General features: G+C 40.6%; 1 protein-coding gene across 4 annotated transcripts in view; it reads left to right on the top strand.

The window, feature by feature from the left end:
• The first annotated feature begins 4,746 nt into the window (after positions 1-4,746).
• LOC140490231 (trans-2,3-enoyl-CoA reductase-like) overlaps positions 4,747-25,463 on the top strand; it is a 175,493-nt gene continuing 154,776 nt past the window's right edge. For 2 of the 4 annotated variants that reach the window (XM_072589092.1, XM_072589089.1), the window contains exon 1: positions 4,930-5,181. In XM_072589092.1, coding sequence (XP_072445193.1) covers positions 4,969-5,181 — 213 coding nt within the window. In that variant the 5' untranslated portion in view covers positions 4,930-4,968. Of the gene's footprint in view, positions 4,840-4,929; positions 5,182-25,463 lie in introns of those variants that run through there. The other 2 variants (XM_072589091.1, XM_072589090.1) reach the window with 2 other exon arrangements.

Raw genomic sequence — 25,463 nt, 5'->3', positions numbered from 1 at the left:
ATATGCAGGTGGACTGGGTAAATAATGTTGCCAGTGGATCCAAAGAAAGGGAATTCATGAAATGCTTATAGGATGGCTTTTTGGAACAGCTTGTCGTGGAGCCCACAAGGGAGCAGGCTATTCTGGACATAGTGCTATGTAATGAACCAGACTTTATAAAAAAATCTTAAAGTAAGGGAACACTTAGGAAGCAGCGATCATAATATGGTAGAATTCAGTCTGCAGTTTGAAAGAGAGGAGGCAAAATCGGATGTAATGGTGTTACAGTTAAATAAAAGTAATTATGAGGGAATGAGAGAGGAACTGACAAAAATAGACTGGAAGAAGAGCCTAGCGGGCAAGACAGGAGTTTGTGGGTATAATTGAGGACACTGTATAGAGGTTCATTCCCAAGAAAAGAAAGATTATCCAGGGAGGGATTAGACAGCTATGGCTGACAAAGGAAGTCAGGAAATGTATTAAGGAAAAAGAGAGATCCTATAAAGTGGACAAGAGCACTGGGAAATCAGAAGATTGGGAAGGCTTCAAAAACAAAGAGAGAAATAAAGGAGAGGATCAAATATGAAGGTAGGCTAGCTAGTAATATTAGAAATGATAGTAAAAGTTTCTTTCAATACATAAGAAACAAATGACAGGCAAAAGTAGACATTGGGCCACTTCAAACTAATGCTGGAAGCCTAGTGATGGGAAATAAGGAAATAGCAGGAGAACTTAATAAGTACTTAGCATCAGTCTTCACAATGGAAGACATGAGTAATATCCCAACAATTAAAGGGAGTCAGGGGGCTGAAAGTTGAGTATGGTTGCCATTACAAAAGAGAAAGTGCTAGAAAAGCTAAAAGGTCTTAAAATTGATAATTCTCCTGGCCCCGATGGGATACATCCTAGAGTTCTAAGGGAGGTGGCTGAGGAAATAGTGGAGGCGTTGGTTGAGATCTTTCAAAAGTCACTGGAGTCAGGGAAAGTCCCGGATGATTGGAAGATCACTGTTGTAACCCCCTTGTTCAAGAAAGGATCAAGACAAAAGATGGAAAATTATAGGCCAATTAGCCTAACCTCGGTTGTTGGTAAAATTCTAGAATCCATCATTAAGGATGAGGTTTCTAAATTCTTGGAAGAGCAGGGTCAGCTTAGAACAAGTCAACATGGATTTAGTAAGGAGAGTTCATGCCTGATAAACCTGTTGGAATTATTTGAAGAGGTGACAAGTAGGTGAGACCAGGGAAACCCAGTGGATGTGGTCTACCTAGACTTCCAAATGGCCTTTGATAAGGTGCCACACGGGAGGCTGCTGAGCAAGGTGAGGGCCCATGGTGTTCAAGGTGAGCTACTGGTATGGATTGAGGATTGGCTGTCTGACAGAAGGCAGAGAGTTGGGATAAAAGGTTCTTTTTCGGAATGGCAGCCGGTGACCCGCAGGGTTCAGTGTTGGGGCCGCAGCTGTTCACATTATATATTAATGATCTGGATGAAGGGACTGGGGCATTCTAGCGAAGTTTGCAAATGATACAAAGTTAGGTGGACAGGCAGGTAGTACTGAGGCAGTGGGGAGGCTGCAGAAGGATCTAGACAGTTTGGGAGAGTGGTCCAGGAAATGGCTGATGGAATTCAATGTGAGCAAATGCGAGGTCTTGCACTTTGGAAAAAAGAATACAGGCATGGACTACTTTCTAAATGGTGAGAAAATTCATAAAGCCAAAGTACAAAGGGATCTGGAGTGCTACTTGAGGATTGTCTAAAGGTAAACATTCTCCCCGTAGCCCTTAATTCCTTGTGACATCAAGAATTTATCAATCGCTGCCGTGAAGACATTTGCATCCCGGCCTCCACTGCAATCTGTGGCAATGAATTCCACAGGCCCACCACTCTCTGGCTGAAGAAATGTTTCCGCATTTCTGTTCTGAATTTACCCCCTCTAATTCTAAGGCTGTGTCCACGGGTCCTAGTCTCCTCGCCTAACGGAATACAATCCCAGGATCCTCAGCTGTTCCTCGTATGTTAGATCTACCATTCCACGGATCATTCGTGTGAATCTCCACTGGACACACTCCAGTGCCAGTATGTCCTTCCTGAGGTGTGGGGACCAAAATTGGACACAGTACTCCAAATGGGGCCTAACCAGAGCTTTATAAAGTCTCAGTAGCACAACAATGCTTTTATATTCCAACCCTCTTGAGATAAGTGACAACATTGCATTCACTTTCTTAATCACAGACTCAACCTGCATGTTTACCTTTAGACAATCCTCGACTAGCACTCCCTTTGTACTTTGGCTTTATGAATTTTCTCACCGTTTAGAAAGTAGTCCATGCTTGTATAATACCAAGCTATTATGTACCCCGATAGAATGCTTTCTATGGTGCATCTGTAAAGATTGGTGAGGGTCCTTATGGGTATCCTGTTTCACAATCGAAACAGTACTGTTTGATGCTGCTATCTCTGCCAATGTTTTCTGGATCTGGTTGGGGTGACCTTTTTGACTGGGGAGGCTCTGACCCTCCCTTCAACATGCCACGCACCTCCAGACTTTTCCCCATGAAACAGGGAGACAGCTTATTTCTTTCCTCTGCAGCATAGGTTGAGGCTTGAGGATCCAACACCATGGTGTGAAGGGTTATTACTGCAGTGTCTGAAATGATATCCAGCTGGGCTCTAAACATAATACCAGAACATCAGAAGTCAAAAGGTGCTTCAGGCGGTGCACATTTCATTCTCCGTCATTCGGTGATTCGCTGAGTAATGTGTCCGTCACCTTGCCTGCTGATATAATAAAGTGAGAAATGTCTGGTTTCTGAAACAACTCCCTAAGCTGTAGTGGAAACGATCCCATGAAAAACACTTGCTGCCATTTTCTTTTAATATGTAGTGTGAAAATTGCAAACTTAGTTTCTTTATTAAAATCTGCAAATAAAAACCTTGCTTGTGCAGTTCATGAAATTAAATTCAGAAATCACAGTTTACTTTAAAATGAACGCATATCGACATCCTCCAACTATTCCTTAAACAGAAGTGTTAACGCATTCATTTAATCGTTTTGTGCACCTTTTTTTTATTCCAGCAGTTACCTTCAATTCTGTGAGAAACATATTTTCAATTATAGTGACAGCACAGGCTCATTGTGTGTTACCTGAGGAAGTACTGATCCTGACAGTCTGAATTTGAAATTAATGTTACTCACATATCTAGATGTCAAAATCAACACTTCTGCTGGCAGATCTCCAGTGGGCCTTTGCTTTATTTGAAATACGTTATTTTCACAGTGAACGTGCGAAAGTGAATTTAGTTTTACTTTGTCGCTTGGCTGCTTTTATGCAGCTTTTGTACTGCCTCATTTCCTTTGCCTACAGTTCTTCAGTTCTTTAGGTTTATCACAAATTCTTATTTTACCTCGCTGTCTGAAAGAAAGACACAGCTTACATTTATCTAGCATTTTTCATGTTTTCAGAACACTGTAAAGATACTTCGCAAACAATTAAGTCATTTTCAAATGCAGTCACTGTTGTAGTAAATGTGGCATGCAGTTTGCACTCAGCAAGTTTCCACAAACCGCAATGAAATAAATGGTATCATACTTTGTTATTAGTTGTTGATTAAGTGATAAATATTTGCCAGGGCAATAGGACTTTTCCCTTGCTTTTCAGTGAATGGTGAGATAGCTAACATCCACCTGAGAGGGTAGATGGCAGGTTTATGTAACTGTGATCTCAAAAATGACACATCTGATACTGCAACAATCCCTCAGTATTGCATTGGACAATACTGTCAGCCTATAGGCTCAAGTCTTTCTATTGGTGTTTAAACCTAAAATGTTGTTACAAGCATGCCAGCACTGAATCAAAGCTACCAGCCTCGCTGAAATTGAATAACTGGAATTATTCAAGTGAACTGTAAAAGCCAGGTCAAATATACAGCTGTAAAACTAAAAGGAACAAATCATAGTTTGTAAATTCAAATGCATATGCTATAAATGTAAAACTAAATGACTAACAGCAAATAATATGAATTAAGTAATTATTAAGCTCAAATACTTGACTAGAAATTTATATTTTCTTTTAACTATCTCTGTGAGTTTCCCCATGATCTGAAAGTACTGATTCCCTACTTGGGTATAGTACAACTCACATTGTGTTTTCTACTTCCTGCTCCTCTGAAGTAAACATTGTTCATGGCATTTACAGAAGATTCTACCATGGAGCAGAAAAACAGAAAGCAAATATTAAACCTGTTCACAGCTAGTGTCTTACCACACAGAATTGCAGCAAAACTCTCAATATAGTGATCAGGAATGTGAGCCTGCCTAGTTTTCTATAATCGAACATGAGCACTGAAGTCAACTGCAATGACCCTAAAATTGCTAAAGATGATATCATCTTACTTAGCACAGACTGGAACGGAATGTGAAAATTATTTTTCTACATAGCTCAGCCACTCAGTACATACTGAGCCATTAGAGCTCATGTTTATTTGTACAGCCAAAATGATTAAGAAGGCTATTTTGTCTAATCTATTTATATATATACAATAATATTTAATTAACATTTTAGGGATCCAAATTATTGATCTTTTGAATATTTTACTGTATAAGGTTTTGTTCTCAACCCTTTGAATTCTAACGATACCAGTGGAATTTGGATAATCTCATCTCTGAATTCTGGCTACCCTGAATATCTCAATAATGCAGCATCACGCTGTCACTTTGAAGTCATAATGATAAGGATAGGAAGTAGTCAGCCTCTGTGAAAGCTATTCTGCCATTTTTAAAAAAAGGGAACTTTTGACACATCACACTGCGACAAGCTAAATATAGAAGAGGATTAGAGGGCCACTGTTTTCAGTCATGTCAGAAAAGATTATATACTTGAAATGGAATGTTGCATGACCTTTTGGTACATTGTTCGCCTCTGCCTGTATTTAAATGTTAGACAATTATGACAATCAGCTCTGTTTTAAGCAAGTTAAGCAGGAAGGATGCATGCACTTTGTAAAGGAAGAGCTGCTATAAAGGAGAGTATGGTACCTGAGAAACAAAACGAGATTAAATCATTCCTTTCTTTATCCCAGCTTGTATTGACAACAGGCCACTTTGGACAATATGCAATGCAAAAGCATTCAAAAATTTCTTATGTTGAAGTGGAAATTCTTGACGCTCAGACAAAGAAGCAGATTTGCATCCTGGAAAAAGTGAGTGACTTCCTTTGTTAACTGCATGGGCTAAGTCTGACTTGTCTGTGAATTAGTGTGCTCATGAGACATTGGTTGATAAAATAATCATCTTGCATGTTGTTGAAAATGTTAGCATTAAACACCTTAAAGTCCAACACTGGATACCGAAGACCCAGTGTTGTTTGCAGACCCACAAAGGCTGGTGTTTGACTTTGAAAGACGTATATTAAACTTTACTCATGGCAAAGATAAAAGCTGGTGTGGTAAATATTGCATTGGTTGCAGGCTAAAGATCATAAAAGTGACACATGGAAGACAAAATTGAAGGTAAATATGTACCTGTTTGCATCTGACTGGGAGGCATTGATTGGAACCCACTCCTAGGCCAGCTCCTAGCTTTGTTGAAGCAACAGAAGATTCACTTGGTTCATGGCTATTGAATCTAATTGTTAATTTGTAAAATAAGTTGGCACTATATGCTGGGGTTGCTTTAGCTTGGATGGTTGGTTTGCAAAACAGTGTGAAGCTGATTATAGAATCTGTCAAGCATATTGTTCTTTTGAACTTTCACAAAAGGGATAGTGTTGGAAATAGAATGGAGCAAATATTGTGCAGTTAAATGATTTTTTAAAAAGAAATAACATCTGCCTACTTTTTAAAAAATGTTGGGAAATGAAACCATGAAGAAGTGCTTCCACAGAATTTACTGCTTAGGCAAAACCTTTCATTGTTTCCCCGACTGAAGTTTTTGGAACTCAGGGGTCCTAATGCTGGGATGAAAAAGCCAGCATATAAGGCTGAGAAGACTAATTTATTCATTCAGAGAGTTGCGTACCTTTGGAATTCTTTGCCACAGAAAACTGTAGATTTTTGCCATTGAGTATAATGAAGAATGAGAGAGGTTTAGGGCTCTAGGAAAAAGAAAAGGGAGATGAGGAATAGGCAGGAATCTGGAATTGTGGTCAAAGATCACCCATGATCTTACTGAAGAGCAGAGAGACTTGTGGAGTTAGAGATTAACATGATAAATCCTGGAGAAATTAAGTAGTTCTGGCAGCATCTATGGAGAGAGAAACTCTGTTAACGTTTCGAGTGTGATATGACTCTACTTCAGAAATCACTCTGAAGGAGAGGCATATGGGATTCAATGTTAACTCTGTTTCTGTCTCCACAGATACTGTCAGACCTCCTGCATTTCTCCCACATTTTCTCGACTTCTTTCAGATTTCTGACATGTGCAGCATTTCACTTTTATTTATGCGGTTATGTGCCCTGCCCCTGTCTCTGTCCCTTACGCTCTTGTATTCATACAACATGAGTCTGACATTGAAACTCATTTCAAATGGGAGCTTTCCTGCTTAATGATGTGAGGTTTCCAGAGGTTTAACTCTGAAGTCGAGTAAAACTTACCTACTTTGTCTGGGAGGAGCCATTCAAGTTGTCTGTTTGTGCTTGTACCAGCCTGTTAATGCTTCTTCAACTGTTAACAATCTTGTAGTTTATGTTAGCCTGATATCTATAAGCAGGTATTAATGTCTTTTACAAATTATGGTTAACTAGCTCCGTGAGTGTTTAACAAACTACTTTGAGGTGCTCAAGTATGTATCTCTTTAACCGAAGACTTATTACAGGTTAATCATTCACTAATAAGACTAGCAGACTAATATTATGAGAAGGATTGGTGGCACCCTTTGCATTAGAGGGCAATCCTAACAAATCAGCTATGAGCTGAGGAAACTTCTTACGACGTAGTACAAATGTGATGCGAACTGCTTCTGCATTGAAGCAATCATCAGCAGTTCATGAATCCACAGCCACCTCAGGAGGAGAGGAAAGAAAAGTTACCAAAAAGTGAATGCCTCTTTCAGAATGCTACAGTTTGTAAAAGGGAGCACAGGTCCAGTCAGTTTCTATAATGTCTGTTGGCAGCAGTCAGACAGTCTGGACCAAGAGCTGAAGCACAAAGCCCCATTTCTCCAAAGCAAACTTAGTCCAGCAAGAGCAAAGGAAAAAATATATAAAGCAACTTGTGAAATCTGAAAAAAAGTATAGCCAAAGCTGACGAAGGAGCAGCGCTTCAAAAGCTTGTGATTTCAAATGAACCTGTTGGACCATAACCTGGTGTCATGTGACTTCTGACTTTGTCCACTCCAGTCCAATTCTGGCACCTCCATTTCATTAGTTTAGACCTTAAGAGGAAGAGTGAAAATAGTTAAATTCTAGACAATGTTCTTAACTGGGCATCTGAAAGGAGGCTTAAATTGTTATATCTATTGAAGGAGTATCACTTGAACCATTTCAAATTGTCATTTAAGCTGCATGAAAATCTTTCAAAAATGCGGTCATTCTTTGAGGACATTTGTGGAACCAGCAATATAATTCATCTTATTAAAATCTAAACTTTGAAAGCAGGGAAAGAATTTATTAAAACTAATTAGTTTTGATTTTTTAAAAATTGTACAACCAAAGCTACTTAAAGATTCAAAAATTCTACACTACCATGTATTTCATTTATAAAGGGCACAAATTGGTTGGGGAAGGAGCATAAATCATAAGAATTATCCACCTTGTTGAAAAGGATCAGAAGCTCTTACAAATCATAGAAACATAGGATACGTTAGGCTGTGGAAGCAGGCCATTCAACATATCGAATACACACTGACCTTCCAAAGAGCATCCCACCCAAGCATAACCCCCTACCCTATCTTTCTAACCCTGCATTTCCCATGGCAAATCCACCCAGCCTGCGCATCTTTGGATGCTATGGACAACATAGCACTGCCAATCCACCTGACATGTTCATCCTTGGACCCTAAATAGAAAAGTCTTAACAACTGTCCTCCTTCTCATTTCTTTATATCATAATCTTCAACTAATGAAGATATAACAATTTAAAGAGTTTCCAGTCTTCATAGGATTGCAAACAATTTTAAAATGCTATTGAAAGCTTCCTAATTTAAAGATTTCTGAAACCTTTAACATTAAACTTAAATAGACAACTTAAAGTACAAAAGAAAACAAAGCATTGACAAAGTTTTAAACTTTTATTAAAGCAAACAAATAAAAGCAATGTCCAGTTCTATCACAAGAATGTTACTTTCTTTTTCAAAACAATGTGCAATACCCAAAAACAACCTTTAAATAACAGAAACAATGTTGGTTCAATGAGAATAGAAAACAGTACATTGTTTCAAACATCTATCATTCAACGTGACATATATCAGCTGGAAGAAAATTTTGTAGGTCTCATAAAAATATTCACTGAAACCATGCACATTTATACACCAAATGAAATCAGCTACAGTGATATTTGGCAACTCTTCAATATTCCTATTGATGAAGACATCATTGATGTCAAAAGATTGAAAGAACTCTTATCCTTCACCCACAGAAGTATCTTCAGTTCTGAATTCATTAAAAACAATGAACATTTATCAACAAAAAGATGACATAATAGATTGAGAGGTGCTCATTTAGGTTTTTCTTTTAACAAGTTGGAAAAGAGATGACTACTTTTCATGCCTCAATACGTGTCTCCCATCTCACAGTTTAAACAAGTCAAAGATTTAATGGTGTTCCAATGCCAGCATTTATATACTTTTTTATAGCAGAAGATGTGCAGGAAATAAAAGACACAGCAGTTTTTCCAGACGTTAATATTCAATATTCTTTCACAAGCAGGAGATCATCTACTTGTCAAAGTCAGAATGAATTTGTGAAGTCAGAGGCTAGGGAGAAGTGTTGGTGATAAACTTCTTATGTCTTTATAACCAACTGCATAAAAGGTTTAGTAAGGGATAATAAATGGCTGAGGGGAGATATTGTATGAGGTAGCCAGCCTAATATGTTTAACTCTGAAGCCTTTGTACAGCTGCAGCTATTGAGAAATAGATAATTTTCTCTACTTGTGGGCTGGGCTAGTAGTTCTAGCTCTCTGTTTTAGTTCTAATCTATTAGTCTTACCTCTACTGCTATCAACCATGTAACGTAAGCAACTTTGTTTGGTATCTCATTGAAGATACTGAAATCTTTTATCAAATATAATATAGTTAACTAATCTTAATGTGACCTCTTATGCTGAGTAATATGTGACTTCTTATTTCCGAAGTATGTGCCTTTTCTGACAAAAGAAATCTCATTAGTAGTTAATCCTTAACCACTTAATAACAGAAAGTATCATAAGTGGATAGTACAAGTATTGGTGGCAGCATATTCACTCAGAATCACAGAAATGTTATAACACAGAAGGAGACCATTCAGCCCATCATTAAATGCTCATTAAATGAGAATCATTACCTCGCACCAACCTGCTGCTTGCACTTTATCCCCTTCTGTGCCTAGCATTGCATTTGCTACATAAGAAGAGGTGACAGCGTGTCACTCAGAGTATAGAACAGTTATGGGGTTGGACGAGTTGTTGTATGTTGCTGTGCGATGTCAACATCACATCTACAGTTTGTGCCATCAGCTTATGCCACAAGGACACAGCACTTGCTTCAGACTAATGGCCAGGTGAGAATGTGAAAGGGGAAGGATGTTAATGGGGTCACAGGAAACTGTAATCAGTTAGGAGATACAATAAGAGCCACTCAAGGGTCTCACAAATTCTCATTCAATCTATGAGGTGGACTTTAGTTGGTCAGATATTTGTTTCTTCCAGAGCCTGGGAATATGTCACTTTGTAGTATGAGGATAGGCCACAGTTAGCCCGACAGGTCAAGCACTAACAGTCAGCTATGACAGCGAGGTCAGTCAGTGTGATGTCCATCCAGAGGGGTGGACCAATTTCTCTGACAATGTCACATTGTGGTAATGCAATTGAGTAGAAGTGCAGTTACTGGTGAAGCAGGAGAGGGGTGAGGTGACCCCAGTGAGTGAGCAGGAAGCAGGATGGTTTGCAGTTTGCAAGGATGAAGTGGATCAGAACTGTCAAGTGGACATGAAGCATACAATTGAGTGAGAATTGTAGCCCAGTAGCCTTGAGGTGATGTGTGTGCAGTGGCAGAGTTAGGGTAATTGATAGCTTTATGAGTTTGAGGTAGCACTTACCCTTGAGAAGTGCATTTCTTTCTGTGACACTGCACTGATCCAGGCTGTCAAATGGGTCAAGGCTGTCTGTACTGGATGGTATGACATCCTTTTCAGTTAACAGGAAAAATCACTTCCTTCTTCCCCACAACCCAATACACCAGCACTTCCAGGCCTCTGTTGGTGAACTGAGAAGCTAATTTGAATTTCTTGACATTTACTTCAGCATAATGATGATGTAATGATTGCAACAAAGTCATCCAGGTGGAATAATAGTTCTCTGACTGGGGCTGTTAACCGGGTCTAATCAGGGAGCCCGGGCTGTTAGATAAGGACAAGAGTGTCATACATCCTGTTACTGGATTGGATGGAACTGGATCAGTGCCAAGGCTCTCCTTAAAGGGGGACTTGGCGACAGGATAACAGCTTCTGTGAAGTTATTTCAGATGAAGTATTTTTGACTCGTAACATCTGAAAAGGTGAGCAGTTGGTCTTTAAATATGTCACCCAGTGGCATGAAAGTTGTAAAGTCGAACAGCAAGAAGTAATTCCAAGTTTCCTGCTACATAATTCCATGGGACGGGCCCCAAAGAAGCCTACTTTCTATTTGATTGATTGATTAATTGATTTATTGTCCCTTGTACCGAAGTACAGTGAAAATCTTTGTTCATAAGCAGCACAGGCAGATCATAGTAAGCAAGGATATGCATAACAAAAGATTTAGATGGAGCCATACAGGTTACATTGTGCAGGGCGTACACGAGAGATCAATGTTAACAAGGTCAGCATTATTTGAGGCTACAGAGTTCATTCATCAGTCTAATAATGGCTGGGAAGAAGCTGTTCTTGAACCTGCTGGTGAGTGTGTTCAGGCTTCTGTATCTGATAGAAGAGATTGTTAAAGATCATTCCTGGGATGTGATAGGTCTTTGATGATGTTGGCAGCTGTTCCATGGCAGCGAATCAGATAATTGGAGTCCATGGATTGCTCCCATGGTGGCCTGGGTTGAGGAAACCACACTCTGTAGTTTCCTGTGATCCTGGGCAAAGCAGTCGGCATTATGCACCTGGACCGTATGCTTTCAATGTTACATCTGTAAAAGTTTGTGAAGGTCCTTATGGACACGCCAAATTTCCTGAGCCGCTTGAGGAAGAAGAGGCATTGTTGTGCCTTCTTGACCAGCACAACTACATAGGAAGACCAGGACAGGTCCTTGGTTACCATCACTCCGAGGAACTTGATGCTCTCTACCCTTTCAGACTCAGTTCCATTGATGTAGATGGAAGGGGGTTGAGGGGAAAATGTGTACACTCCTTCTTTTGTACCAAGGTCAATGATCAATTCTTTAGGTTTGCTGAAGGAAGTTGTTTTCATTGCACCATGTCATCAAACCCTCTAACTCCCTTCTGTATTTTGGCTTGTTGTTGTTAGATTTTCATCCTACTATGTGGTGTTGTTGACAAACTGAAAGATGGCATTCATTCTGAATTTGGCAACACAGTCGCAGATGTACAGGGAGTACAGCAGAGAACTGAGAATTATGTGAGAAAATTTGACATGGGCCATAGCAGACCATATGCCTTTAATCTCTGTCTCAAATCGACATTCGCTAAAAATGAGGAAAATTTAACCCTTTGTGTTTTGTAGAATGATGATCTGTTTTATGATTACCAAATGAAGAGTAAAGAGCATGTGAAATAATTATTAGAATAGAAGGGTTGCAAACGTTTGGAATCTGAGGTGTAAACAGAAAATGCTCAAAATGCATATCGGTTTTCTCAATTAATGGAAGTGAAAAAGATAAGTAGACTTTTTTTTATTGGAAATCTCTTATTTGTACTCAGATCAATTTTCTTCATTTTCTGCTTCAAAATTGAATCATGACATGATTCAAAGAATAAAACTCTGAACAACTTATATCAAGTAATCAAATGCCATTTCTAGACTCTGTTATATAACTAAGATGTATCTCTGTATCGCCCTAATTAAGTATTACTATGAAAATTCGGAGTAAATCCAGAGAACCTTGAGCATTCAAAAGGAAATTGAGGAACAATATTGTGCAACAATACCTCAAAGTGTCATCAATAAATGTAGAAGGCATTGAGAAATAGACAATCAAATACTAGTCATTGAACTTTTCCTAAATTGCTTGAATTGTGCTGCATATGGGCATTGCTAATAAGGGTAGACCAATGTGGCTAATAATGTGTAATACTCTACCATAAAGATTAATTGAAATTAATAAAATGGATACAGTTAGGACAAAGCTAGTTTGTTACATAAGAGAGAACAAAGAGCATTGAAATTATGCTGATTGGTCTTGATGGAAAAGGAATGAAAAAACCTGTATAGAACATAACCACCAGCAGAGATCATTTAGGCCAAATCAGCTGTTTGTGTGCTCAGACATGATCTATATTAATGTAATACTGGAGTGAAAAGTATGTTGTAAATGTAGTGCACATTTTTGCTTGACTTTGGTTCTCATAGGTTTGGTTCAGGATCATTAGATACTAGTTATTTTAATCTCAGATTTCCAGCATTCACATCAATTGTTCAAAAACCCTTTGCTCAATCTCTTTAAATATTGGTAAGAAGAAGTGAGATTTGCATTAAAGTAAAAGGAATGTGCTCGTGGATCCTTGATCTCATAATGATATTGTTTAAAGTCCATATTTTGGTGTTTGCTGTTTCTGCTGTGACAAATCCATGCAAATATGATAGCTCACAATTATTAATAATCTGCTGACATTCTAAAGAAAACTCTGGAAAGAATAAACAAATGACATTCACAATAATGTGGAGTAAGTTTCTCACAGCTGGTCACTCATTCACACGGGAAGATGTTTAGAACTCTAGTATCATGAAAAATGCATTGTTTTTAAATAAGATGAGAAATTTGGTGGTAACTGCACAGAAAATTAAATAAGGCAATAAAGAAAATGTTGCTGTTTTATGAAGAATATTATATGGAGAATGATTGGTATATAGAGTGGGCTGTATTCAGCCACCTAAGAGGGACACTAATCACATCACATCGCTGACTGCATTATCTATAATATTTATGTGCACTGAATTGAAAGATGAGTTGTTTTAGCCAAAAACAAAACAGCTAGAACTCATTTGACCAGTCACATTTCATTTTATTTTTATTTAATATCAATCCAGTGATCTTGCACTCCATTTGTATTCCTACAAGTAAGTCTTGTAAAACAGTTCAATGACATCTGAAAAATAATTGGACAATAAGATGACTTTGAATGTTTGATAGCTAAGGAATGTTGGGTTAAATTAATAGCAAGATGCTTCTGTTGCCATTGCAAATTGGAAAGACAATTAGTTTCAGACAATTAGAGCTTAATCATTGCATTTTTAATGTAATATGAAAGAGCCTTGAAAATACCATACACGTTGTTCCTCGTTTCAGTAAAATTATAATCACCACCCTCTCAATTTTGGTTTCTGCTACTCCACTGCTTGGATATAAATGATGAAGCAAAAATGACACATTCCTGCACTGATCATGGAAGTAATATGGGACTAGAGTCAAGGGCTGAATCTTATCGGTGTGACACAATTGAATGAGAAGTCCAGCGAGATTCATCTCATTGTTAGCAGCCACAAGTGTTAGCTTTTCACAAGCAATGTGATGAGTTTTTCGCTTGGCAGTAAATTATCAATTAAGGAAGGTTATTGCTTGTCAAACACCAATTTGCCTCATTAACATTTGGCTTCTCACCTTACTGACCTTGTAAAATAAGCTAGGAGGTGAGAAAACCCAACATGAAAATCAGAGCAGATACCTGACTAATTCAGCTCACCACTTACTCCATATTGTGGAGTAATGACTCCATATTGTGTTCAATGAAGACACAGCCCCACAGCTTGATCCACGGGCACCAGACCAATGCCCAGCCCCCATCCAAGGACATTAGTATCTGGCACCTGCCAATCTCTCATGGCCATCCTGGCACCTCTGATACCCAGGAATTGCATTCAGGAAGCAATGCGGGTGGCCCGGTGGCTCAGTGGTTAGCACTGCTGCCTCACAGTGCCAGGGACCCAGGTTTCAGCCTCAGGCCACTGTCTGTGTGGAGTTTACACATTTTTCCCGTGTCTGTGTGGGTTTTCTTTGGATGCTGTGGTTTCCTCCCACAGTTCAAAGATAACGCAAGTTTGGTGAGTTGGCTGTGATAAATTGCCCATAGTGTTCAGGGATGTGTAGGTTTGGTGCATTAGTCAGGGGGAATGTAGACTAATTGGGTAGGGAAATGGGTCTGGGTAGGTGAATCTTCAGAGAGTGGGTATGGACTTGTTGGGCTGAATGGCCTGTTTCCACACTGTAGGGATTCTATTCTATGACTGCCATTGTTTATTATACAGAAAGGATGTTGTGTGAGGCACACAACTTTGCTTCATTATTGCCATGTAAATGTAACATTGGTCTACGCTGAATGCAGTGAGAAGTTGAGAACTTTATATCGGTCTGGGAATGAGGAGTATTGGTGAGTTGCACTCCCTTCTCAATGACATTGTGGAGGGTGGGGGTCACCTCAGCTGAGGCAACAATTTCACCAAGTTGCTGCACAGACTGACTGAGTGTGAAGGGAATTTAGAGACATGCTCCTCGTTATCTTTGCGCAGCATGTTTCATTGTGTGTTGAACTGAGCTCCTCCCTCATCTGAAAGGTAGACCACGGGTGACTGTTCTGAGGTTTAAGAAATGCAATCACCTTTTCTGAGCCCATTAGTGTTACTTTCCACTGAGTGTAATGGACCTTATCATACATGGGATGTTGGTTACTGTAGCAGCCTTACTAAGAAGGTGAAGACAGATGGAGGAGGTGCAGGACCAATGACAAGCACAAGGAGCAATGGTAAGGCCCTGCAGAGGATGAGAAACATCCAGCCTGGGGAGAACTCACTTCTATTGGGCCTCATAGGAAGAGTGGAACACGCAGAAGGCCCAGAATATTTTAACCTCGACTCCATTTCCTGGGCATGAACAAGGCACAGTGCTGATGCAGGGTCCATGTGCCCACACATGCTGGGATAGAACTATGTTGAATGCTGAAGCAAGACCTGAGGGCTGCAGGACTGGGGGAAGTCATCATATCCATGTGGCTGTGATGGTAACAGCCGCTCTGATTTTCAATGGTACTGGCTCCTTCCAGGGGATCAAAACAGTAAATGGTGCCATCTGGGCACATTCTAATCCCCCATGCTGAGGCCAATGCTGCAACCCAGGCAGTCGGATTCAGGAACATCCAACTTTGTCAGTTGCAGAGTATTATCAGCTGCACACACGTGGCACTGAGATGCCATATCCCAACTCTGCAGAATTCATCAACAGTTAGACATTCCCTTAATGTTTAGGTGACCTGTGACCACCTTTGCCACTTTCTGAGGTGTGTGCCCAGTACACTGATAACTGGAGGGAAGATTCTTCAGTATAATCTGGAGCAAGTGTGCCACGCCATCCTGCACAACTGAGCTGGACTTGTTGGATGGAGAGGAACTGGGGGACTGGCAGCAGTTTGCCCAGGAGGAAGATGAAGACACTGGGGTGAACAAAGCTGTCCATTGTTCATGATAGAGCTTAGCTGCATTGGCACTTCATGTCAGGCAAAGACTCATTGACACTTAGTTCCAATGGTTGAGAGCTGGGTGTAGCAATCACAGACTGTGAATTAATCATTGGCCATGACACAGAAATCTGGTTTGCAGCCTCTAGTGGTTTTATTTGTATATGCTCTTGTGTCTGCAAATGGAAGCTCCTGTTATTCCTTGCCCAATTGCTTGTCTCCTAGACAGAGACAAGCTGCTGATCTACAGTGGACATTGAGCTTAGGGTAGCATTGACTAATAGTGTGTTCAGGCAGGATGTTGCTTCAGACCTATAAAGCATAGGATGAGGTGTTTAAACTGTGATTTGGGTAAGAAGGCAGGGTAGGCAATGTGAGGCAGATATGTTGGCATGGACAGTTTTTTTTACTGCTGCATCTTCTATTGCTGGCATTGGGCAATGGCAGATTACCAACAGTGTCCAGGTCAAAGATGGCATGAACTCATGGGGTGCCAGTTTTTCTGTGGATATCCTCTGAGCGATAAGTTGTTCTGGGAATATGTGTCGTAAAAGAGGGTCAGAATTAGATGTGAGAGACACCATAGGTATGAGACAGTTAATAGTTAACTGGTTTTGCAATTTCTGTTTTTCTGGCCTTCAGGCAGAGCTCCATTTTTAAGCGTTCAGTCATTCTTGTAAGTTCTTCCAAGAACAAGGCCTTTAGTTTTCTGTAAGTTGTTTCATCCTGTCCAATGAAAGCACTAACATCAAACATGGACATCTTAGCTCTGAGAGTCTCAAAAAAACCTTCTTGTGATAGCTGTATTTTTCAAAAGGCCAGAGCTTTTCTGGGAAAAGTTTATTTCCTCATTTCAATCTTTTTGTTTGCCGTGGGTTCAAATTACATGATGACCAAGTGAGGACCAGGGTCATACCTCATCTCTTAAGCTCCTTGTGGTCAGTTATGACAAGTTTTATTTTCTTTTCTGTCACATACCTAATACATTCACCATGAAATGTAATTTAACCACATCAAAAACAAAAAAAAAGTCAATTCTGTGGATTGCCAGTATGAAGGACAGTGGAGTTTTATTACCCCTGTTAAAGCAAAAACAAAGAAGGCGGGTGGGGAATCTGATACGTGAAAGCAGTTAAAATTTACAGTAATTTTAAGAGTTTTTGAGTTGTGAGAGTGAGACCAGCTGCTGTCCATTTATATTTTTTAATTAGATTCTCTATAGTGTGGAAACAGGCCCTTCGGCCCGACAAGTCCACACTGCCCCTCCGAAGAGCAACCCATTCCCCTACATTCACTCCTGACTAATACACCTAACACTATGGACAATTTAGTGTGTCCAATTCACCTGATCTGCACATCTTTGGACTTAACAGTCTACTCCTTGTATCCCAAGCTGAATACTCTACAGACAACCTTCCATCTCAAGAATAACCTGTAGAAAGTTTTGAGTTAACCCAGAGATATCGTTCTGAATTTATATTCTTTTATAACTTTGTTAATTTTGTCTTGAACAGATTTTTGTTCACTGCTGGACGTATAACCTTTGGCTCAGCCTAGTCAAATGAATGCAGCACTGTGAGGAAGATTATGCAGGCCTTGAGTGTAGTACAGTCAATGCCTCTGCATACTTTGAGAAAAGAGTACATGACATTAAACACCTAGATAGCATACCATGGGAATTGCAATACGCAATTTTATTTTAATTCTTGGAATCTCTGCAAGACTTACCCTCCTTGCATACATCTGAAAATAAATGGTGTTAACCTATACCCAATTCTCCTATTGGTTTGTTGAGTCATGCAGCAATAATTATGAAGTATTTCATTGCCTTTGCAGCATGCACACTGACAATTACATTTACTGTATTGCCATAGTGACTATACTTCAAAATGTACTTCAGTAGCAATGACATTTTCAAAGGTTTAGTATAGGAGCAATTTGCTTATTTTTCATTCATCCTTCTCACCAACATTATGACCTACATAATCTCTAGTTCTACAAATTCCTGCCCTCTTTTAATCTTTCTTCCTTTGCAGCCCTTTTCTAATGACCAAACAATTCTTGCCTCTGTTTTCAAATTAACCAAGGGCTCACCTCACACCACCTTTGCAGTCTTGTCTACTCCTAAATTCCAAGATGTGCTCTAATATCTTTGCAATCACATAAATTCCAACTGCTCACATCCATTCTTTTGACCATATCTTGAGAAAGTGAGGACTGCAGATGCTGGAGATCAGAGCTTAAATATGTGTTGCTGGAAAAGGGCAGCAGGTCAGGCAGCATCAAAGGAGCAGGAGAATCGACGTTTCGGGCATAAGCCCTTCTTCCGAGTCATTTATTTTCAATGGTATAAGCTTACGTATGAAAGCTAAAACAGCTTAGGATTCGTACTGAAATTGAGACAATGTACAAGCAGATCTATACATTTATATTTACATTTATATTTATAATCCATATCTGAATTATTTACCAAATCAGTCAGTTCTCCGCAGTTATCAACTAATGACTGAATCTTGATGTATGTTATCAGATGAGTTTTTCTGCATTGTAAGACTATTGTCTTGTGATCCTTATATTTCAAATATCACATCATCAATAGGTGGCAATGTCTCACCATCTATGTTTCATTCTCACTGGAAAGTTGTTGACAATTTATTTCTTGTTAATAAAATATAAGACTTTTTTAGGTTATAAACATCACACTCTGTCCAGACATGCTGTCTCCAAACTAGCAATTTCTTTTAATGCATTTTTTTTTCATAACTTTCAAACCAGGCAAATGATTCTGTTATTTAGCTTTGATCTGCAGAATTCTGGAATCCTAATTTAAACAACTTTAGACTTTTTGCGATTTCTTTAGTTCTGAGGAATATTGGAGTCAAAAAATTAACTCTGTTGTTCTCTCCACAAGTGCTGTCAGACTTTGTTTTTATTTCAATTAACATCCTTAATCTGCATAAAACCTAAAAACTTAGTTCCAGTATTACAATGCTCCTGTTGCTAACTGCAGGTAGCTCTTCTATAACACACATTTATTAAACAATTTGTGTGTAACGTGATTTGCAAATTGCCGACTTTTTTTTATATGAATTGAACTCCTGTTCGCTGTTACGCGATTCTCATCCCTGGCATTAGGTGTCGCAGTGCGTAGAGGACGAGATTCCGCGACGGCATTTCACGATCAGTTGACCCGTGCGCTTTCTTGTGAGGAGGTCCGTAAAAGGCATTGTGAACTGTTTTTGCTAGTGAACTTGGAAAAGCATCGTGAAAATGTCTCTGCAGCCTGAGGACAAGAAGTTGGGAGCAGTCTGTAAACTTTTAAAAACTTAAAATAGTTGAGATGAGAGTGAAATTTCACTGGAGTTGACTAACAGTAAAAGGACAATATTGAAGAGCAGTTTGAAACTTGGCTTTGTTGTTTATATTAAGAGCTTATTTTCTCTCTTTCTCTTTGTTTAAAAAAAGTCTTTGGATGTTAAAGAATATCTGCAAACTTATGTGAATCTGTTTCGGTGACTAATCACTATGGTAATCAACTGCAAAAAAAAAATGAGTGGGGGGATTGGATGTGGTCAGCCAGCTGCTCAGGGTGGTCAGAATCAGGAAACTCTGCACACAGTGGGTGAGGGAGAGCTAGGTGGGTGGCACCTTTTGGTGCTTGTGCGGAGATGTCGTGAGGGAGTGAGTAGGCTCTGCAGAAGCGATTCAGGGATAGTCAGGGTCAGGCGTTAGCAAGGATGAGAGTGAGTGGGGAAGATGTTGCAGGAAATGGTGGGTACAGTAGCAGACATAGAGTCAGTGTGAGGTACCAATGAGCAGATGGTGGCATTTCACTGGCTGAGTGGAGAAAGTCATTGATCTTCTTCCCACATTCTGTGCATTCCTTCCGATGGTCAAGACTGTCTTGGACTGGATGGCAACCCTGGTGTAGGTTGGCGTTGTTCCAGTAGGATGATGTTTTCCGTTTGCCTGGGAGAAAAGGACATCCTGCCTTTGCATCACCGCATTCCCATCATCATCTCCCAGCCAACAAAGAGAGGCACCTTGTGTGCCATGTCCAGGGTCAATGCCAGGAACCATGCAGGGCAGCTCCAGACTGACCGCTCTTGTCGGGGTGCACAATATATTTTTAAATATGGTGCTGCACCATGGATGTACCATGGGATATCCAGGAAGTGATGAGTTGTTTTGACAATGTCACATGGTCTGATGGTGCTAGAATGTGTGAGACGTGTACCAAAGGGTGGGGTAGGTAATAAATCAAGTGGGTTTTGTAAAATATGGTGATTGTTGACCCCAAGCACCACAATGTGAAACCCTCTGAAAAGCTTGGTAAAATTGACACTTAGCAAAATAAATTAAGATTTAGCCCTTGATCTATGAAGGCAGGTTTCATTCTGGGATCTGACTTGTGCAGTGTTACTGTTGGATGGGATCAGAAGACTGGCTAGAATATAGAGCAGCCAGCAGGTATAGATGCCAATGGAGAGTAATACAGTGCTATGCAGCAGGTCAAAATTTACTTACTCTGTGCTTTTGTTTGTGTTAGGCTAACTATCATTTTAGTTTACGATTTTTACTGGTATTCTTGGTGGTTCGTCCCCTAGCTATGTTTTTCCCATAGGTCACATTATTTCTATTGCACAATTTTCTATAACGCTGCATCAGATAGGAATGCAACTACAGTATTATAGGAGAACTATTTGTATATGTCAGCAAATGCATCAAGCTAATTTGAAATGTTTATGCCATTTTCAGTAAACTGAACTGATCAATGAGAATGTTATTTATGAGTGGCTTTATTGTTATTCCTTTGTGACATATGGGTATTGGTGTAGGTCAGCATTTATTGACAAATCTGTTTGGCCTCAAGAAGGTGGTGGTAAGCTGCAATACTTGAATTGCTACAGTCCATTGGCTGCATTCCTTGTACAGTTAGAAAAGGTTTTTGATGCAGTGACTGTGAAAGAATGGTTTTTTTTAATACTAAGTCTGGATGGTGTGTGGGTTGGAGAGGAAATTGCAACTGGTGACACTCCCATGTATCTGCTGCTTTTGGTCTTACAGGCTCTTGAAATTCTCAAACGTATCCTCAGTCACCAGAGGTGTGTTAGAGTGAAACTCCACTCAACAGATTCATGTGATCCCATGAATCCCATACCAAATTTGCAGTGGGATGGAGGGAGTTTCATCAATGGTTAAGGTGGAATTACACAGACTTTTAGCAGAAGGCATTCTTCTGCTGGTCCCAGTCTCCTAGTTAATATCAGAATAGAAGGGCAACAGACATAGCCTTACTGATAGTGCCCCCTTCCCCCTCCCCAACACTCTTTTCATCTCCATCAGTGTTTGTAAATGTGAGGGAAAATCTCAGAAAATTGGCAGATTCAGCTTCGACTGTGATTTCCATCTTCATGTCTGCATCTGTTCAAGTTAATGTTGTCATAAACTGAGGAACATAGGGTGAGTGCTTTGTAAAAAATAATTTACAGCGCAGAAACAAGCTGTTGAGCTAACTAGTCCACACTGTGTTTATGTTCTCTTCAATCCTCCTACTATCTTTCCTCATCTAACCACATCATCATAAACTTCTATTCTATCCTCCCTCAATGTCCTCGGCAGAGTGGGAAGGGGAGTTGAAATGTTGGGCCACAGGGCAGTGTGGTTGATTGGTGTGGGTGTCCCAGAGATGTTCCCTAAAGCGTTCTGCTAGGAGGCGTCCAGTCTCTCCAATGTAGAGGAGACTGCATCGGGAGCAACGGATAAAATAAACGATATTGGTGGATGTGCAGGTAAAACTTTGGATGTGGAAGGCTCCTTTAGGGCCTTGGAGGTGAAGGAGAAGTGTGGGCGCAGGTTTTGCAATTCCTGCGGTGGTAGGGGAAGGTGTCAGGATGGGAGGGTGGGTTGTCGACCTGACCAGGTAGTCACGGAGAGATCGGTCTTTGCGGAAGGTGGAAAGGGGTGGGGAGGGAAATATGTCCCTGGTGGTGGGGTCTTTTTGGAGGTGACGGAATTGTCGGCAGATGATTTGGTTTTTGTGAAGGTTGGTAAGGTGGAAGGTGAGCACCAGAGGCGTTCTGTCCTTGTTACAGTTGGAGGGGTGGGGTCTGAGGGCGGAGGTGTGGGATGTGGACGAGATGCATTGGAGGGCATCTTTAACCACGTGGGAAGGAAAATTGCGGTCTCTAAAGAAGGAGGCCATCTGGTGTGTTCTGTGGTGGAACTGGTCCTCCTGGGAGCAGATACGATGGAGGTGGAGGAATTGGGAACACAGGATGGCTTTTTGCAAGAGGTAGGGTGGGAAGAGGTGTAATCCAGGTAGCTGTGGGAGTCAGTGGGTTTGTAAAAAAATGTCAGTGTCAAGTCGGTCATCATTAATGGAGATGGAGAGGTCCAGGAAGGGGAGGGAGGTGTCAGAGATGGTCCAGGTAAATTTAAGGTCAGGGTGGAATGTGTTGGTGAAGTTGATGACTTGCTCAACCTCCTCGCGGGAGCATGAGGTGTCACCAATGCAGTCATCAATGTAGCGGAGGAAGAGGTGGGGAGTGGTGCCGGTGTAATTACGGAAGATCAACTGCTCTACGTAGCCAACAAAGAGACAGGCATAACTGGGGCCCATACATGTGCCCATGGCTACCCCTTTGGTCTGGAGGAAGTGGGAGGATTCGAAGGAGAAATTGTTCAGGGTGAGGACCAGTTCAGCCAAATGAATGAGAGTGTCAGTGGAAGGGTACTGTTGGGGACATAGGGAGATGAAAAAACGGAGGGCCTGGAGGCCCTGGTCATGGCGGATAGAGGTGTAGAGGGATTGGATATCCATGGTGAAGATGAGGCATTGAGGGCCGGGGAAACCAAAGTCTTGGAGGAGGGAGAGGGCATGGGTGGTGTCTCGAACATATGTGGGGAGTTCCTGGACTAGGGGGGATAGAACAATGTCGAGGTAGGTAGAAATGAGTTCAATGGGGCAGGAGCATGTTGAGACAATGGGTCGGCCAGGGTGGTCAGGCTTGTGGATCTTGGGAAGGTGGTAGAACCGGGCAGTGCGGGGTTCCCGGACTATGAGGTTGGAAGCTGTGGGTGGGAGATCTCCTGAGGTGATGAGGTTCTGTATGGTCTGGAAGATGATGGTTTGGTGATGGGGGGTGGGGTCATGGTCGAGGGGGCGGTAGGAAGAGGTGTCCTCGAGTTGGTGTTTGGCTTCAACGGTGTAGAGGTCAGTGTGCCAGACTACCACTGCGCCCCCTTTATCTGCTGGCTTAATGGTGAGGTCGGGATTGGAGGGCTGCGCGTTGTGAGGGTGAGAGGTGGGGGAGAGGGGTAGACAGGTTGAGGTGGTTAATGTCCCAGCGGAGTTGGAAATGAAGAGGTCGAGGGCAGGTAATAGGCCAGCTCGGGGTGTCCAGGTGGATGCAGTGCGTTGGAGGAGGGCGATGGGGTTCTCGGAATGTGGGCGGGAGTCCTGATTGTGAAAGTAAGCTCGGAGGCGGAGGCGGCAGAAGAAGTGGGCGGCACGGTGGCACAGTGGCACAGTGGTTAGCACTGCTGCCTCACAGCACCAGAGACCCGGGTTCAATTCCCGCCTCAGGTAACTGTGTGGAGTTTGCACATTCTCCACGTGTCTGCGTGGGTTTCCTCCCACAGTCCAAAAATGTGCAGGTCAGGTGAAATGGCCATGCTGAATTGCCCGTAGTGTTGGATGCAGAGGTAAATGTAGTTGAATGTGTCTGGGTGGGTTGTGCTTCGGCGGATCGGTGTGGACTTGTTGGCCCGAAGGGCATGTTTTCACACTGTAAGTAATCTAATCTAATTTTTAACTTGCTTCCCCTCACATGTATCTATGCTAGATAATTATTGCTCTTCCTGTGGTAATGAATTCCACAATCTCACCAATCTTTTTGGATAAAGAAAGTACTTCTGAATTCCCTAATAGATTCCATGTTGGCAATATATTGATGGCTTCTTGATAAATAAGGGTGGCATAGTAGCTCAGTGGTTAGCACTGTTGCCTCACGACATCAAGGATCCAGGCTTGATTCCACCTTTGGGCGACTGTGTAGAGTTTGTACAGTCTCCCCATATCTGCATGGGTTTCATCATGTCTCCAGTTTTCTTCCACAGTCTAAAGATGTGCAGGGTAGTTAGATCGGCATGCTAAATTTCCCAGAGTGTCCAGGGATGTGTAGGCTAGGTGGATTGGCCATGGAAAAACATAGGGTTTACAGGAATGGGTCTGGTGGGGGTATGCTCTTCAGAGGGGCCAGTGTGGACTTGAAGGGCCAAATTACCTGCTTCCACATTTTAGGGATTCTACGAAATGTTCTTCCAAGATTAGACATACTCATTCTGTATGCACTCTGTCAAAATGTTTCATAACTCTCAAGACCTTTATTAGGTTATTCCTCTGCCTTTCCTTTTTAAAAAAGGAGAATCAAGCTGGCTAATTGTTTCCTGATCTACAGCATTTTGTGGGTCATTTTGTGGGTCATTTTGTCACATTTTGTTGATTGACATCCAAAATTAATTTGCCTTGACTCAAAAGAAATGGCAGCATAATTTGTAATAATGTTGAACTGACATCCGGCTCAGTTCAAGCAGATTGTTTTTGTTCTTATCAAAAATTAACAGAGCATCATTGGGTTTCCTTTTTCTTTCCCACATTCACATGGTTGGTAATTGTTAAAATAAGATAAAAAGACTGCTATTACTTGAAATATAGAACTGTGAATGAATCAGTGGCAGAGTGATTTTTCATGAAGAAACATTATGCTTACTCCTGATAATCAAAAGCTTGAAATGTAAAGCTACCATGGTACAATTGATATCATTGAAAAATGCATCCACATTTTTAAACTATGTATGTATAATGTTGATAATAGTAAGTGACAAATAATTTTTCATGCTCATATACTTCCAGAATTTTAGAATAACTGAAATGATACATATGGCATCACCGTAGATCAACAAAGGAGAAAATCATCTATTCGTACCTGGTCATAAGCATCATTAGTCAGAGCATTAGTAATTAATGGTGCAGACAGAACAAGAATGACTCATAAATATGATTAATTTAGATTGCTTTGGGTGAACTGAGGTAGGATAATGTATGATTAATACTTCACAGAACTCAGTGTTTTGATGCATTTATTCCCACAAGTGAGACAATCCTATCATAAACCTCACAAGTGAAAATAAAACTCAAATCCCAAAAATGGTCCTGAAGTGCTTTATTTCTAAAGGTGAGTAAGGTGTTTTTTTCATAATTAAATGTTAAGCTCTCCCCTAACATTGGGAGTTTTACGCAGTGAAATGAATCTGAAATAGTGCCCTGTGAAGATGCGTCATCAGAAATTATTCCCATGACTCTTTGTGGTTTGTTTATCAAAGTTCACGAGCAGTCCGTTTTAATTTGATTATGAAGAAGAAAAGCTACTAAACTTTTCTGGCTAGCTTGTGAAATGTTCATCAGTTGGACATTGAGTTTTGAATGATTTAAAGAAACATAAAGGAATTGAAATGATTTTGTGTTGTAACTTTTAAAAGTAGGTGTGTCTAGAGACCCTCACCATTTTTCTTTTATTTTTCTAGTTGTTCTCTTTGCTTTGATGAAGTTAAGATTGAAGGAGGGTTAGTTGAACTTTGAACAACTGTGTTTTGAAAGAAAAAAATGAGCTAAGGTAACT

Source organism: Chiloscyllium punctatum, chromosome 2, assembly GCF_047496795.1.
Source record: "Chiloscyllium punctatum isolate Juve2018m chromosome 2, sChiPun1.3, whole genome shotgun sequence".
Classification (NCBI taxonomy): Eukaryota; Metazoa; Chordata; class Chondrichthyes; order Orectolobiformes; family Hemiscylliidae; genus Chiloscyllium; species Chiloscyllium punctatum.
Note: the sequence above shows the minus strand (reverse complement) of the source record. Positions and strands in the feature narration are given on the sequence as shown.